Here is an 18437-nt window from a genome sequence, read left to right as displayed (position 1 = left end):
TGGACATTACTTCATGCATTTCAGAAATAACACACATGTTCTTCTATATCATCTCTCTGATGGGGTTTTTGAGAACGACATTCCAACAGAGAAGGGTGCCATAAGTGATGATGATATCATTAAGTCCCTCTCTCATTGGTTGTGAGGGTTGTGGGCCCAGATGTGAATGAGAGGGATGCGGTCTGACTCTGGCTAGTAAACAGCGCAGAAACACGGCCTTTTAGTTCCTGTGGTCACGCTGTGCTGCAGCGTTTAATGTTTGAAGAGTAGGGTGGAGCAGCCTTTAGTAAGGAGGCCTTTTATATATGCCACTGAGCATGGAGTAGGGTGTTGGGGTGTTGTGGGATGCTGGGTGGATGATCAACACAAAAAGAGAGAGAGACAGAGGCAAAGGAATGCATGCAAAGGGGAGAACATGTAAACAAGTGAGACGAATTAATGAGGATTAATTGTAAAACAATCATTGAGGCAGATCTAGCTAGGAACTGAGGGGTATGGATGGAGTGATGGTGTGATGCGGCACAGGGCTGCAGTGTCAGGAAACCCAAAGCCTACGCTTGGACCAGCCGTAGTCACAGCAACAGCATAGTTACCATTCTTTCCTGCCACTGACCTCAAACCATTCACCACCACTTCCTGTCCGCACACACACACGGGCACGCAAACACACACATATGCACACACGCGCACCTCTTACCCTATTTGGCTGACAGTAATCGGCCATTTGACAACTTTTTAAAGCCGTCTGACAAACGTTCTTCTGTGCATGTGTTGTTTGTCCCTGTCTTGTCTATATTTGGATGTCGCTGAGTGACAATAATTAAGATGGGTAGGCCTATGTGTTTAGGCCTGTATACCGAGTCATGACCTTCATCCCAAAATGCCTGGAGGCAAACAGGAATGATAATAATTGTTGTTCATGATCATTTTTAACCGATAATGTACATGCAAAAGACCAATTTAAATAAATAAATAAATAATTTCACAAAAGAATGTGCTTTTTAATGTAGGCCTATGTTTTTTTGTTTTTTTTCAGGCCTGTTTTGCAAAATCTCTTTCAATTTGCTGTTTTAATTGACTAATATCTGTTTGACTTATGTCCTTTGTGCATTCATCGTTTACAGGAAAATGATTAATTGTTGAAGTTTGACTGTTGAACAGAAGAGGGCAGCAACAATCCGTTAATATTGACATACAGTATAACAACCTGCGGTGCATCACTAAAGCATCTGAATCACTCTGCACTTGAGGTAAGAAATACTGTTATATGATTAAGAATGAGTAGTGTAAGTGTTTTTGTCCTTTTTGGTAGCATGACATTCTAACTTGTCATAGCAGGACAAATAAAGATAAAGTCAAATGTAAAACAAAGGTTACTGATAACATAATTGATATCACTGTTCTAATCAAGTGTCAAAGTAAGTCATGGCAGTGTAGCAGGGAACCAGCATGCACAATGCATACCCCTCCTGATCTTCCCTTCCCATTTCACCATATCAAATGCATCCATTGCCCACTTAATTTTATCTGTTTTTAATTCAATTGATTGTTCTGTGTATGTTTCTGATTGTACGGTGTCCTTGAGAGTCGTGAAAGGCGCCTTTAAATAAAATGTATTGTTGTTATTCATTTATTACAATACTAGGACCTTAAAACTGTGGCACCTAAATCGAATTTCAGCCATCATTCTTGTCATTATATACACCTTTACTTTTCTGTGGCACATACTGTATGTACATATGTAAAGTTGTTTAGTTTTCTGTCAATATAACAGTGAATTGTGTAAAGGCTTTACATAATTCAGCAATATGACCCACTGTAATATTGACAGAAAGCTAAACACATTTTTTCATACTTTATTCCTCGTGACCAATCAACCATTTATTTTTGTTGTTTTCATTTTGCGTTTTATGTTTTGTATAAATCTTGAAATTTCATAATTGCTTCAGACAATCCAAAGATGGGATCATTATCCCATAACTAGTTTGTGGGAATTTTTAGGAAAGTTGCACTTTTTTGTGTCTATTTACATGTGCATGTGTGTGCGTGCAGTACACAAATCTCAAGTCACGAAGGTCATAAAAAAGGAAATCCTCGTGGTCAGTAGAAAGGAACACATGTTTTGCTTCATCTCATAGTCTCCGTCCTTCTTTTTCCTCTTCTTCCTTCAACTATTCTTGCCTTTGACAGTGGCAGCAAACTCATGCAGTGTGTGCAGAGATCCTGTATTTGTGTGGGAGAGCCTCTATAGCATATGCAATGTGTATCAATTGCCATATTTAAGTGAAGTCTCATTGGTGCTGTTCGGTTTTTACCTTACTATGAGAATGTGTGTCTCTAATAGTCCCATTGATGGTAAATCCAGTGCAGTCAGGTTTACTGTAAGCTTTATTTGACTCTTTTTACTATGTAAGTGACCCTTTTGAATAAAAAAAAACTTTCCACACTCTCACACTAACCAACATAGATCAAAGGTAAGTCAACACAGTGCTACTAACTCATCACTAACTGGACATAAGAGGGAAGATCTTGTTGATTTTTTACAAGCTATATATTTAATGAAAGGCTTTCGTCAAATCTGTTTTGCTTTGGAGTTCATTTCCTTCTCTTCTTTCCCATTTCCCCTACCTTTTTTAAAAATATTTCTCTGGTTTCTCTCTCCCATCCATCACCAGGGTGTTGACAAATGAAGACATGCAAGTCTCATTGAAAGCTTCTCTGCATGACTGATGCTGCTCTCCAACCATCTAACACATACACGTGTGTGCATTTACTGTACATGGGCACTTAGACTTTCTCACACACACACACACACACACACACACACACACACACACACACACACACACACACACACACACACACACACACACACACACACACACACACACACACACACACACACACACACATGCAGAGTGTGAGCAATGCAGTATAATAAGCAGCATGGCAGAGTTGTGGTCAGCTTTGCCCTATGTGCAATCGTTGAGAAGCCACATGAAGGCGTTTGGGTATTAAAGGACAAGCCTTGGTTGGCTGGGAGGGAATCTGTCATGCAACAAGAAAACCTACTTTTTCACCCATTGTTTTTTGCCTCTTTAATTTCTTCTCTATCCCTTTTTCTTCATCCTGCTTCCCAGGTGCTGTCTTTCACCAACTACTCTCTCTCGCTCTGCCCACTGTTTTTGTCTCCGTCTTCATTTCTTTCATTCTGTGGCATATTAGACTCAGTTGTACTACTCTCCAGCTTAAAATGCTTAGACCACTGGAATGTTCCGTCAAAGAGGTGGGCGGACCCTGGTGGGGGTGAGGGGGGCGGGACAGACCAGCAACCAATTAAGGAGGAGATTGAGGTAAGACGGACAGCTTCTAAATGGTGTAATAACAACCTACTAAAATGTAATTACAATGCAATAGCAATAGACACTTCTAATGACAGGATGTATATGCCAATGTGATTTCCTAATTGTGGCCTTGGCATAATGGGTGACTGTTAACATGGCGTGGAGATTAAAGAGAGGTGTCTGAATGTAGAACTTCAACCGCAAGGACTTGTAACTGTGTTGAGGGGCATGATGGCCACTCAGAAGCCACTGCCACGAATCGATCACAACAGGTAGGTCTGGGTGTTTGAGAGTAAGCCTGAACCTGAATGAGTTGGTTAGTGAGCTTTAGTAAGTGGCATAATCGGGCAGTTTGTTTCTAGATAGAGGCACTTATGCATTTGTCCATTCATCTGTCCATCCATTAAATCTTCTTATTTGTCTCAAAACACTCTGGTTAATGTTACTGCTTTTTGTTTGACCGATTTATCCCTTGGTACAAGTTTCCAGCTTCTCACAAACTGCAAATGTCCATCCACTGTCTATCAATCTTCCAGTCTGTCCATATGTGATGCAGCCATCCATCCATCAGTCCGTCTGTCCATCCATCTCAACTCCTCCATCCGTCCTCCATCTCTAACAAGAGGAGTGGATGGTGGCGTCCATTATTACAGAGCATCCCAGAATAGAGTTTCGTTTTATTACAAGTCCCACTGGTCGCCGTGGCTACCCAAATTACAGGCCAGGCTTCTCACACATAAAAAAGGTTGCGCTGCCGAAAACCAGCCACCTCAATAAAGGATGGATTAGAAAATCCTTTGCTTTTTTCCCTTCCTTTCCTTTTTGAAAGGTTTTTCTGTACATTTTTTTTCCCTCTGGTGTTTTGTTTTATGTTGGGGTGCAGCGGTCTTCTTCAGTGGTTTTGCTCCCCGACCCTGCGGCGGGAAAATACGCTCACTTGTGGGTTTCTGGGAAGGCAGCGGTGGACGAAACATCTGCTGGGAGCAAGATGTATGTAAGTGTGTGTGTGTGTGTGTGTGTGTGTGTGTGTGTGTGTGTGTGTGTGTGTGTGTGTGTGCACTGCCCTGGCATCCTGTTCAAGTTTACGGATCAGAAAAATATTCAATACAGGCATGGCTTTGTAGTTTTGGGAGAACATTTTGAAAGTGCGATGGAAAGTTTGGTCTTGAAAATGATAGACTATCTTTTGAGAAGTGTAGAAAGGTACAGCCATTGCAGACATTCAACAAATATAGCCTAATATAAAGGAATTTTTCATTGAGTCAATTACTATTTTCAAGTTTAAAACCTCCAGATAATGTTTACTGTATCTATCTACCCAACATTACATAAACGTATGGCCTTCAATCAATAGGTAGTGCCAGCTAGTAGTGAAGGCTTAAGCTAACATTCAAAGCTTCATCAGTCTTATACATCTGAAAAACAGGGGACAAGAAAAAGTGCAGTGTGGTTACTGTCAGATGTTCATAAAATGTTTTGAAAAAATACTCATGTGAAATGCCGACTATCGTTATGTGGCACCAACATATAGCCTGTCCGATATGTTGATTGCTACTGACATTGGCTACACCACCTGCTGCAGTAAATACTCTGCGCCAATTTTGAAGTGTTTCATAGTGTGAAGCTTCCTCCACTTCCTTAATGCTGCCCCAATGTTTTGAATGAGTTCGGAGCAAATAGTGGTTAATTCATGGGTCTTTGGAATGTCGAGAATTACAGATACACAAAGCCTGGGCAGCTTTTCTGTTGAGTGAAGAGTGGAGGGGATTGATCCCATAACTCTGATAAAGTACTGTATGATAAAGTGTGATTTGGATATTATACATTAGTACAAAGGATGTGATTTCAAACTATAAATCATCACAAGTGTTATGATATACAGTATACTATGATATATCTTCGATACATTGATGTCTTAGCTTCAAACCGGAACAAATGCCTCCATATTAGACTCAGGGTTTTTGTCCAGGGCATAATTCCTGTTTTTTTGACAGGTTTGTATAAAAAAAATTAATGGGGGAAAAGAAATGGACTGAACTGTGTTCTGACATTGAATGTGTTGGAATGTGCCAAAGTGTACGGTTCCCCTTTCCTCTTAATTGTACCTCTTGTCATCAGAACATTTAAAATGAATCATTTTCAGGTTCTGATTGTCCAATCATGTCTGCATTCTAATCCTAGTTATACCAACGATACATTTGTTGTTGAATTTTTTGTGAGGGCTTTTTTAACATTTCCTTAAAACCTATTGTACCTTCCATGTAAAAAATATAAAGACGAGTTGTTTCACAATTCTCTAACTGCCTTTTCATATTCCATTTAGTTTCTGTTGTATTTGACTGTAATGTAAGTATACTGCTGTCTTGAGATCTGGGCCTGATTCATTTTCCACCAATGATTCAGAAGCAGTGGTTCTTTGATTGAAAATGTTACCAGCTGAAAAATGATTTCTGTTGGTTCACCAGAAATGGTGAATGACGAACTAAATTCCCACTGTCTATTTTAAACCTTGATCCAGACGTGGACAATATGCTTGCTAATTGAAATCCACTTTGAAAAAATAAATAAATATAACCCTGTTTAACAACATCCTACCTGATGCAATGAGCGATGATGCAGTCATCACCAGGGTAACGGGTTGTGGTCAGATCTTTGGAGAAAAAGATTACAGGGATAAGAGGGAAGACATTCAAGGGGGGAGACTAGAGCTTTTTGATGGATAAAAGGAAGATGGGGGGTTGGAGAGATCTATCACCATTAAAAGGGTTGTTTATGGCAGTTTCTTTCAAATCCCCTGCGTTTAAAACCAGAAGGGGGAAATATGGCCTGAGATGCAGCCTCATTAAACAATATGAGGGCCCTTTATCATGTGGCAACCCACCGGAAGTAGGGCAGCGACCCATCTTGGTTCCGACCCATCGTTTAAGAAGGTTTTTACGGGAAGTGTGAATGTGGTGTGCGATGAAAGGATGCGATGAGGTGTGTGTGTGTGTGTGTGTATGTCTGGTTGTGTGTGTGTCTGCAATGCAGTGCACGCTATTATTATGTTGCTGTGGTCGTCATGATGTAAGATGCTTTTCAAGGGAGTAAACAAGATCAGCACGCAATCTACAACCAACATATGAAAACATCATGTTTCTGTGGGTCTCAAATGATTACGAAATCTTTATAGTCAAGACATAAAATATGATCAGGGCAGGGCTGAAAAATACTATGCATTTTTCAGACCCCATTTGTACCAGAAAAACTACAGAAAATCACAAAGGCGTATATTTTCATGAATTTAGGTATTTAATTAGGCCCGACACACAGTCACATTTACTCTCACATATTCAGGGAAGAAAAAAGTATACGTTGAAACGCATTCATATCCCCTTTTTTAATATATATATATATTTTCAAGTTTCACATGGTAGTTTTTTATAGAAACGTCTCAAAAACTCTGGAAAGTATTTTAATGAAATACTCAATCATTACATTACTGGCAATCTTGTCCACTCTTTTGAGAGTAAAGTGTGTAGGTTTATAGGTGGAGACAGTGACATATGTATACATTAAAGATGTTTAACAATAATTTTCATGGACCGATGTGCAGTCAGAACAGATGAGTTTTCAGACTGCAAGTCAATATGTGCAGAGTTTCTGCTTTGCTGATGGAGAGCATATTCTTGCTAGCTTTTGGTGTTCCACATGTAGGCACAGTAGGTAACATATGACACCTGACCCAACTCCATTCTCTGATCAAGCTTGCTTAGGTGATGAAGACGGTGAGATGAGATTGAAAGCTAGGAACAAAGATAGTAAGTAAGTATGTTATGTCTAAAAAAAAAGCAAGTTTAACTTGAGCCGCTCCCAAGGTCAAGACCGAACTTGTGCTCAAGCCATTAACTAAATCATCGATGTTTCATTACAATCCTAGCATGCTAGAATACAGCGTCACCACAAATAAAATCTTCCAAATACTTTCACACTGCATTGCACATTTTCAAAAGTGGCTTTGAAAATAAAAACAAAACAAAATTCACTGCTTCTATTCACAGCGAAATAGTTTTTATCGGCTCACACATCACAGTAAATGCAGTCATGTGAAAGTAATAATCCCTAGATACAGTATATCTCTAGAAAAATACTGAATTTATTTTGCTAAAACGTAACAGCGGGGACTCCTGCTGGTTCTCTCTTATTGCCTCAACCACCCCACCTCACGACCCCCCCTCCACCCTTCTGCCTTGTCAATCAGTAGAAGGAGGAAAAAGTCATTAAATCTCTCTGTTGGCCATATATGTAATTACAGTCTGCCTGTATGTTGCTAAATACGCCCCGGCGCTAGTCTGGTCTCCCTGGTCATGTTTTTTCCTCCCACCGGTCGTGTTTAAGGCCCTTATAATTGGCAGAGGCAGCGTGTCAGGATTAGAAGCTGCTGGTTTGAAACCCTCGACCCCTTTCCCCCCCTTTTCCTTTCTCCTTCTTGCCAGCCCCCCTCCTCTTGCAGACAACCACAACCCAACACTCCCTCTTACCGCTCTCCCTGTATCACATGCCTTGCGATTAAAATCGGAAAATATCATTCTCTTATAAATTCCAATTTTCCAACATGTATACAGATATTATTGAGAGAGATTCGGCCTCCATTAGTTGAAATTTACCTTGTCAACATATTTTACTATTTCCTTTCGATTTTAATATTGCAGTCTACTCTATTGAGACTTTGTTTTGGCTCATCATTGGCAAATTCAAAGCATTCATCAATCAAAATCGAATCTTAAAGTTCTCCCTTGCTTTGGTGCTGTATTATCTTCCATGTTTTACTAGCAGAAAACCCATGTATCTGCACATCCACAGACCCACGCATACATTACCCCTATGACCCCTATGAACTGTTACTTTGTATACAAAACCTATCATGGATCACATTGTTAGCCTTGTTAAGGGCTTTTACAAGTGTTAATTAAGTTGGTGTATATTTGACTGGTGCCTGCAGGACGCCTGTGGTCAGTTGTCTACCTCTCTCATCTCACACTACAGCCCTCTTATTCAGAACACCACTCACCATAAGGCAGTCTCAGCCAGAGAGAAAAAAAAGTTTAAAAAAAGAAGACATTTGGCACATTTCCTCAAATCTTCTTGAGATAGCAAACCTATTATTTAGGCTAGTCAATATTTACCTCTTGAAACTAATTTCTGCAATGCAGGTCCATCACTTAACATAAAACGTTCTTCTTCTTTTTACAGTGCTACAGGGCTACCCCTGTCTCACTGGCAGTAATAAATCTCTTGTGGGTTTAGGCAAATGAAGGTCGTTTGGGCCATCAAAGGATCTAAACGTTGAAATGATGGAGCTGATGGTCAGTGATGTCAGCAAAGATGTTGACTTTGTCTGAGTCAGAGAAGTTTCTGGTCAGTAGAGCCCCTCATTTTTCGGTCTTTCCGTCGCTGTCTCCTTGTTTCTCTTTTAACCTCTCTCACGGTTGCATCATCTCTCTCACACATTCAAAGACTGCTGCCCTTTTATCCAGGCAAAAAAGCATACATTCACTTATCTTAAATGTGAGTACATGAAACTATGCACCCAATATATGCAATATGTGTATAGTATTTCATGATTTGTGTCCACTACGGGCTCAATCTCCAAGACAAGAGTCAACATTCTGTTCTTTTTTTCTTTTTACTATTGAATCTATTATTTTACACATGGACATTTTAAATGAGAAGTTATTTAGTCTCATTGATTGACTGTTTGACAAGCCTGGAAATTAATTGGTTGTACTTGGTTGTTTTCCTACATTTTTGAAAAAGTTGAAAAAAACCATGATAATTTTGATAAAAATGAGGGTGGGCCTTTTCAAATTAAATGTGTTGAAAAACGTACAGACCATGAATTAGGAGGCTTTACGATTCACTGTCAGATACAAATTTGGACCGAAAGCAGGGTTCCCAAGTTGTATAAGAACTATGCTTGATATGCTGTCAAAAACTCAGATATATGCTATTTTAAAAAACAATGAAGCACAAGGAAAGCACATTTCCATATAGCAAGTAAATCTAACATGATATGGATATGCCTATTAATTTCAAGATGGTTATCTTGTTCATTGACAATGCAATGTTGATGAACATTTAGTGCAGATGTCGCTGCCTGGGAAGGAAGGCAGGTTGAGGTGTAATTATGGTAAGTGGGTTAAAACTCGGCTGTTGATGGTGAATGGAGTCAGATGAAGACGTTGTTGACTGGGGTGTTATTTTCAGTGGGGGCCTCTCTATGCAACACAGACATGTTTTTGAACAGAAGCAGGGGGAGTGGTGGCACTTGTGAACTCTACACCGACATGATCCCACACATTTCACCTGTTCATTAACAAACGTACATGCACACTGAGACAGACAATGATGAGATTTCTAGACAAAATATGTGACATGAGGTGTCCTTTCTAATTATATCAGCATTGGACAAACTTTTCAAACCCAGGATTTGAGGAGGGTTTAGGTACGAAATTATCAATTGCCTCAACTCATGGAACGAACGATATCAGAGGATAGCACTGTTTTCTGTATTCTGCACGAATGCATGAGGGGAATCCATCAGATGTTTTCAGCACCCCTAGACACACGCACGCGCGCACACACACACACACACACACACACACACACACATATGCACGCATGCACAGCACACACACACATACACACACACACACACACACACACACACACACACACACACACACAAACACACACACGCGCACACACACACACACACACACACACACACACGTGTAAATACACACACAGGTCATGTATGTTCCACTCTTTTACTGAGTAAACATAAGCCATGCACGCAGTTGACAAGTCAACACATCCAGCTAACCCCAACAATCTCCCATCAGTAAATACATTCATGAGTCGGCTGCAGCTTTTCCTGTATCACATATGAGGAGTCTGGTTAAAGTGACACCCTTAGTACCAAGAAATCCTTTGAGAAAGTGCGCTGGGTTGGCATAGCAACAACTGAAGTAAACAACGGAAATGTGTACGTTACAACTTCCAGTCCACAAAATACACTTTGCTGGGATCAGGCACATTTTACACTCAGTCCCTTTGTTGCTTCATTTGCCACCTTGTCATAAACGCTTTACATTTGGGCCTTCACTATTTTTTATATCACGTTCAGTCTAACCACATACGTTATAAAGTGTAGTAAATGTGTGGTCTGTTGTCAAGTTGATATGCATATTAAACAAAGGCACAAGGGACATTTAAAGCTTAGCTGAAGTAATCATTTCTGGATTACTGTAATGATGGAATACTTTAAAAAAGTGTTTCCTCCTTGCTTGACCTAGTCAATGTCACTTCCTTGAGTTGCGTCAGGCTTTTGGAGCTTTAAGACTGAATGAACTGTACATTTTTCTGACTTACTTAAAAGTTATTGAGTAATGCAAATCATGACCTGGTAAGGGGTACAACATTCTGTTTAACTGTCCGTTTAACTTGAATGAAATGTGTAAAAGATATAGTTTGGTGCAGAAAAACAAGTTATTGCATACATAGGGTTAGAAGAATTCCTGTACTAACAAAATATGCCAGTAAGAGCCCGGTGTTTACCTTAAAATCACAAAAGATAACTTAATATTGACTTCTTCTTTTCTCTCTCAAATGCCCACTGGCAACACTAGCTCAGTGTGTATTCATTATCTTATTTGTATAATGCTTAAAGGGCCTTTCTTAAGTGTCTGTGGCCTTTTCACCCTCACTGCCATGTTCTAGATGGCACGTAGTCTCTTGCTACTGTTTTGAATGGACTTCATAAAATCCATTGTTACCATGCGAACAATAGTGAAGAATCTAAAAGGGCTGCTGAATGGGAAATAAACAGCTGAACAATTAAACCCCATGCAATTTCCCCAAGTTTCTGTTTCCACAGAATAAATATTTCTCTGTCTTTGCACAAGTGAGGGTATGGGTGGAAGTGGTGATGCCAATAAAAGACTATTACATTTTTAAAGTTTATTTTCCCCTTTTGTGTTTCTTCACTTTGAGCTCCCCCCCCCACACACACACACACTGTTTTGTAATACTAGCAATAAGGATTGTTATAATTTTTCATTGAAAACTCTCAGTAATTCTTATGTTTCCTATTTGCGTACTGTGTGCCACCCTTTCTGTTTTTTTCTCATCTTCCTCTCGGTTCATGGCTGGATTTCCTCTTTCTTCGTCTATGTTAAATGCCTGTCCCTCAGCCTTTCCACTTGTTCTCTGTTACTCTGCATAACCCCCCCCCCCCCCCCCAACCCCTCCACCCTGCCCAAAGGCCCACGCCCCCCGCCCCCACCCCAGACATCTGTCTCACCACAGCATAGAGCTACGATGTGACACCGTGCTATAAATATGAGTTCACATAGACACACACAAACACATACGCACACACACTATAAATACCATCCCTGTGCAAAACACACTGCTGCAGTATAAATATTTAAGTATAAATGTGTAATGAATTTATTGATATGTTGCCCATGCCAGCAGGCACTGTTTTGAGCCGCAGAGTGGTGAACCAGTGTGGTGGGATTGAAGTGGTGCTGAGGGATTGTGGGAACGCATGTTCCGAGTTAGGCAGCTGACCAATCGGTGGGCTGGAAGCTGGAAGCCGCATCACAGAAAGAGCTACTGATCACCAGTCTTCATAGCCATCCATTTCTCTCTTTTGCTCTTTCTCGCCCTCTTTCCTCTTTCACTTTCTTGCTTTCTTTATCTCTCTTCTGTTCTTCATTGCTCTCTTTTCCACTCTTTTCCCTCCTATCTGTTACCTAAGTTCATTTTGCCAAACAACCTCGCTCGATCTTAACCTGTCAATGTTTTACCTTCAAACTTCCTAATGCAGACATTTCCCAACTGCATGCAAGCATGTGTCTGATTTATGAATTATGTTTTTTCAGTGACAATTTGTACACAATGAGAGAAAATCATCCCCAAAGTTCAACCCAGACTTTGGTCAATAAACACCTTTTTTCAGCAGAGCAAGCAAGCAATCGGGAACCAAGATGGTAGTCCATATAAACATCAAGCAACAGTTTATTACGTTGCTTAATTGAAAGTGAACACTTTTTTCCATAACTGCACGACAAGTGTGACCAGACATGACTGTGAAGAACTTACATCTCAGGTGAATGAATCACCAATATGAACTCAGATAACGAGGGGTATGCTCTTCTTATAGAACTTTTAATATAAAGGGTCATTACTGATGGATTGACAATAATGGAGATATTCAGTTATCACTCAACACTACTCTCTGAATTACAACTGATGAGCAGCCACATCTTTCACATTACATCGATTGAGTGCGGCAACGTGCGGCTGAAAAAAAGAGACTGAGATTGAAGAACCTACTAACAAACTCACAACATAGACACTATGGCTTTTGTGGTCTTAGTTTTTATTGGGAGTCGCCAGTATCACTTCCTTTTGATTACAATCTTGATTAACCCTGGTGTTTGTTCAATAAAATTGTTCCAGTGTCCCAATTTCCTTCCTCAGTATAGCTGTTCCACTCTGGTGACTATTAGCCCCATGGGAAAGTGATCTGATGTAGATTTCTATTCTGTGCAGCAAGTGGAGTGGAAAAGGTTATTTTAGTTGGACAGCTAATTTAGCAAAAGGAACCATACTTCTAAATGTAATTACATAGGCCAAACAGTACTGTACATTAAGAGTTACAAACAGAGCACAGCTTCAAATGAAACCATGGCAAATGTGTTTCACCACAACATGTTGATGCACTTGACAGATGAGCCATTCAGGAGAGATACATTTACAGATAAATCTTAAATGGTATATAAACTAGATGTTGGCAGTCCCATAAGGCAACATAGAAATGCATCATTGTCTGAAACATGCAACCTGGCTAACCCTCATCTTCTCACTCCACACAAGAACCCTTGGTTCATTCATACTCTCATGGCTTCTCCATCAACTGCTATGCTGATGACACCCACAAATTATTTTCATTCCAGCATCTGAAAAAAATTGTAACGCTCCATGAAGGTTGCAGGAGCAGTCTGATCATGTAGATTAGGGAACTGCTCATGTTTGCCTTGAACCATGGTCAAATGAAGACACGAGGACTAGAGGCCTTCACATCTGCAACATTTCCGACCCATGGAAAACCTACCTAAACCAGCTGTTAATATATAGATTAATTTGTATTTTTTTTAAATCTGAACCAAAATGATTCTGAGGACAGTTGGAAGGATTGTTGTAGTCAGATTAGACCCAATATAAAATGTGCTTCACCTGGCGTTGCCTTTCTTCCACTTGAATCCCCTTAGATATTAGGCCTTTTGACCACCACCTGTGCCCATACCATAGAACCTTACCCCACCCAATTACACTGAATGGTATTCATGGGTTCCTGCTCGAACAGATTTTTGTGCGGTCCAATCAGTGAACAGAGCAAGTGGCTGAGAACGATGACGTCGAAGTTGCGCACCAGTTTCAGTTGAATGCTGCGTTCCTTTATACTCGGAACTGGGAAATGTCCGACTTAGTAGTAGTTCAGAGTTCCGAACTGTCTGTGTTCCAGTGCATCTGCTCGGGAAAGTATGGACGCCTACAACCTTTCTCATCCAAATAATTAAACGTTAGGCTCTAGCAAGTTACCGTTGCCAGTTACCGGTAGATAGACTACAATATTAAAGTCAGAAATTTCCGAGTTCCCAGTACAACTGGAATGCACCGTCAGAAGCCGGCTCATGACATACATCACGACCAAACGTTATGCGATTGGTTGGCTGATCCAAAGTGGCACTGGGCAGATCCAATAGTTTTAAACTTCAACAGACACCCGCCTCCAAGTGAGTGAACGTTTGCCAATAGAGCAGTTCCAGACCTTCTGTACAAATGAAATGAAGTACTATGGTCTAGTTGGAGGCTAAGTTCTTGGTCCTGTTGAGGCCAAATACATTTTTTGTAAGATGCTTTGCACAAAATTGTCAACAGCTAAACTAATATTTTCTAATGTAATGAAACTCAGCTCAAATTGTTTGCTAAGACTGCATAATGAATAAAGGACTAGGGGAGTCATTTTCATATTGTCATTGCTTACGCATGACCATACACAAGTGTATGTTTATGCTGCTCTTTCAGTTACCCTTCTAACTTTGTATTCTCTCGCTGTATTCACACCTTCCCATCATGTTTACATCCTTTCCCTCCACTCAACCAAATATTCCTGTCATCCACAACTGTGAACTCACTGTACTCCCTTCCTCATCTCTCATCAGCTCTCCCCCCTCTGTGTCCCTCACTGCGTTATTTCAAAGCCACCTCCCTCTGTCCTTCCTCCAGCTCCACTCATCAGAGGTCACTGTTGTTTTTCTCTGATTCCGGTTAGCATGTCTGTATGAATGTGTGTGCATATAAATGTGTGTTACTGTGTGTGTTTGTGTGTGTGTGTGTGTGTGTGTGTGTGTGTGTGTGTGTGTCTGTGTGTATGTGGGGCTTACCCGATTCAAACACTGTTTTCATATGCCTCCATCTCTTCATTAGCCAATTTCTGTGTTTACCTTTGAGCACCCAGGGTAATCATACTGTATTGTCACAGCCTATCTTAGGTTGCCCACTCAACATCTTTCTATCCACTTCTCTGCTTCACTTCTCTGCCATCTCCTTTGCTCTCCATCTTTACTCTAATTTACTTTGCTCTCCCCTTTGTAATTTTACCTGTTGACTTTCCTTATCCTCATTTCCGTTTTGCTTGTTGTTTGGCAGCCTCCTTTTTTCTCCATCTTTCATTCCTCCCCCCTCTCTCTCTCTCTCTTTCTCACTCACCCTCCTCCCCTTTCTCTTTCTCCCTCTTTCTGCCCAAAGTTCTGCAGCCCAGCTGGCATGGTTTTCTAGTGGTGTAGTAAAATATAAATATAATAAGGACGTTTTTGAGCTGGTGAATCCATTCTGAGCAGAGAAACATCACCACAGAGCCCACAGATGTGGCACACACTCAGGAGAGAGAGAGAGAGAGAGAGAGAGAGAGAGAGGGATGGGGAGAGGGAGGAGAAAAAATCCCTCATTTGACATTGAGAGAGTGCAGCAGGAGCTCTGGCTGCATTATTGTTGGCATTACCTAGCTACTAGACTTGTTATTAGGACACTTCATACAAATTTGCCTTCGTCAACAATCTTCAAGGAAGTCTCCAATCCTTTGAGCATGAGTCTCGCTCAGCCCTCAAGTCTTATTTTAGGACTGGTCTTTGGAAGGAACTTCCATCCACATGTAATTAATAAATATGAAATGCACGTGCAATTATGAGGAAGCTTGACTACTCTCTGAGGTAGATATTTGATTTCCCACTTGCAGCTGCATTTAGACGTTACATTTGTTTTGGTACTGAGTAGGCCTAGTGGTTAGAAAAATGATCTTCTCTTTGTTTCAAATCAAAAAGTTTATCCATTAAAAGCCCAGCTAGTTTCACCATGCCAGGAGGGCAACTATATTCTATTTTATGATAGACAAAAATACTCTGAATATGCAGAATGTGTATCTTTGCATATTTAAGTGTGTGTTTGTGTGTTGCCTATGTGAGTGTTACAAAAAAACAGTTTTTGTACAATTTTGTACTAGGCTAAACGTTTCAGTTTACTGCATAGGCCTACTGCATGTTTGATGACGACTCGTGCCTATACCTGTATGCTTGTGTTTTCTTTTTTTGTAGGCCTATGTTTTTTTGTATGTGTATATGTTTGTGTGTGTGTGCTTGCTTCCGTCCCTCCATGCATATGTTTTCAGTGTCAGAGCACAGCGTACTTCAGTCCCTTGGGCCGCTCTTTGTTTGCTTTAGCCGTGCGGTGGCTATCCTAGCCCGCTAACTCCAAGACACATTTAGCCTGTGCACCACTTTTATATCATCCTGCTTTTTATTTTCCTTCTGTCTGCTCTCTGACCAAACACACTGCACTAAACTGGCCTTTAGCAAAACTAGTAGCCTACTGCTACTACTGTCAACCATTGATAGACAGATTTGGTCATTGTGGTTTTCACTGGCTGCAATGTTAGCTCTGGCTTAGCGTCTTGACTCGCTTGCCAAAAGATGTATGGAGAAAATGTGTGAAGTGCAGCACATCGAGGAAGTTTTATCTCCTTGTCTGGGAAGATTAAGGCTCTCAAGGTTTCAGACAGAACCACTCTGAAGCTTCGAAGCCAAGTGTGTAAAGACCTAGAGTTAGGTGTTTATTGTGGTCCAGGGTTGGACGCTGAGTGTGTGGAGGGACAGAATGAGTAGGAGGAGAAGGAGGAAGAGGGATTGTGGTTATAGCCACCAGCTGTTGTTACCTTGAGCATAACGTGCTTTAACCTCCACTGCAGCGAATCACCACAAGCCACAAACACGCTAGCTTCCACTGACTGCAAAACAACCGAAACTCACTTGTTTACCAGCTAATGTGCCATGTTTTCACTGCCATCTTTCCCCTTTTTTTTATAAACAACTTCTCAGTTCACATGTTGCTCCCTCACTTCCCAATATGTTCTCCCCGATTGCTTTGTATAATATTCTCACACTCTCTCATTATCTCCCCGTCTTACTGTATGGTCCCTTTTCACATCTTCTCCATATCTTTCTATTCATCTCCTTCTGAGCATTTCCTTTCATCTTCTGTCTTCTTCCTTTTTGTGCCACTCAGATGCCTTTGTTGGTTAGGGCCCCGGGTATGCGTGGGTAACCCCGGTGCCCATGTAAAGGCCCTGTGCTGTGGACTCATAGAACCCCAGTGCCAGTAGATGAAAGCAGAGAGAGAGATTCTGGGACTGGCACCCATCTCCCTCTGTCCTGTCACCATGGCCTCTTATTTCACAGAGAAAATTAATAACTTTAACAAACATCAATGAGCGAGGGCCTGATGCTCGGTTGGCTTGTCGGCTGGCCATGGTGTATGTGTGTTTGTGTATCTGTTAGCATGTGTGTGTGTATGTGTCTCTCTCTGTGTGTGTGTGTGTGTGTGTGTGTGTGTGTGTGTGTGTGTGTGTGTGGGAACTGTGCACATATGACTGGATATGTGTATTTTTGCCTACAGTGTTTGTGGACCTGCATGTGTGTGTGTGTGTGTGTGTGTGTGTGTGTGTGTGTGTGTGTGTGTGTGTGTGTGTGTGTGTGTGCATGTGTGTTTGAGCTCCTACAGTACCCTACACTATGTGAACCGTTGCAGTGGCGCAGAAAGAGGTTTTCAGAAATAGCTTAAGATGATTTAAGTAAATAAATTGACAGGTTGATGAATGCTAACTGAGGAAGACGGTGTTTTGAAAGATATTGGGTGTGAGGCTCCACTCTGGCCTGGTCTGATCAGATTGGTATCTTCTTGAAAGGCCATAGTGTCCTTTCTTGAGGCAAAGACAAAGTGAAGGACGGATGGATGAAGGGAGGGATGGATGGATGACTGGGAGAATGTGACCACTTCTGAAGCATTGTCGACAGCCACGCTGAATAGGCAACGGGCCTGCCTTGGAGCAACGCCCGTATTTATGATCTTCAAAGGAAGGATGACACACACACACGCACACACACACTCATGCACAACCACATAATGTTGATAGTTACAGGAAAGTATATGCCTGGCAAACGTGGGTACACACAAATTTGCATATACACTACATGTACGCTCACGCACGCACACAGACACACCTTAGCAACACTAAATGAGGCAGACATAAGCATCAGTACTTACATTCTGTATGTGATGGCAGCTCTGTAGTTGTGTCTCTAGATGACTTTCACTTATGCAGTACTTTTAACCTGAGAGTGTAACATAGTTACATATAATGTCTTAAATAAACAAAGGTACACATGCCAGTGCTGCATAAGGCACCCGCCTGCTCCCCAGAAGCACTTTGGGGTTAAGTGTTGCTGAAGAACGCTTACTTATAGTTTGATATTTTGTGAAATATCTTCTTTTTGCAGAGTTAGATCAGAAGAGCAATGCCACTCTCATGTCTGTAGGGTCAACTTAGCTTAGCATACTACTACAATCAAACAGGAAAGAGGTGAAAACAGCTAGCTTGGCTCCGTCTGAAGTGTAAATCTGGCATCATCACTAAAAGTCCATCAATTA

At 41.0% G+C, this 18437-nt stretch overlaps 1 protein-coding gene across 1 annotated transcript in view; it reads left to right on the top strand.

Moving 5' to 3' along the window:
• Positions 1 to 8708: 8708 nt before the first annotated feature.
• LOC307258782 (indian hedgehog B protein-like) overlaps positions 8709 to 18437 on the top strand; it is a gene marked incomplete at its 5' end in the record, with an annotated part of 17442 nt that continues 7713 nt past the window's right edge. The window contains one exon of the mRNA XM_080038435.1: positions 8709 to 8741. Coding sequence (XP_079894561.1) covers positions 8709 to 8741 — 33 coding nt within the window. The remainder of the gene's footprint in view (positions 8742 to 18437) is intronic.

The sequence above is a fragment of the Ammodytes marinus genome (genome assembly GCF_949987685.1).
Source record: "Ammodytes marinus genome assembly, chromosome: 12".
Taxonomy (NCBI): Eukaryota; Metazoa; Chordata; class Actinopteri; order Uranoscopiformes; family Ammodytidae; genus Ammodytes; species Ammodytes marinus.
The sequence above is the reverse complement of the archived record's forward strand: the minus strand, read 5'-3'. Positions and strand labels throughout refer to the sequence as shown.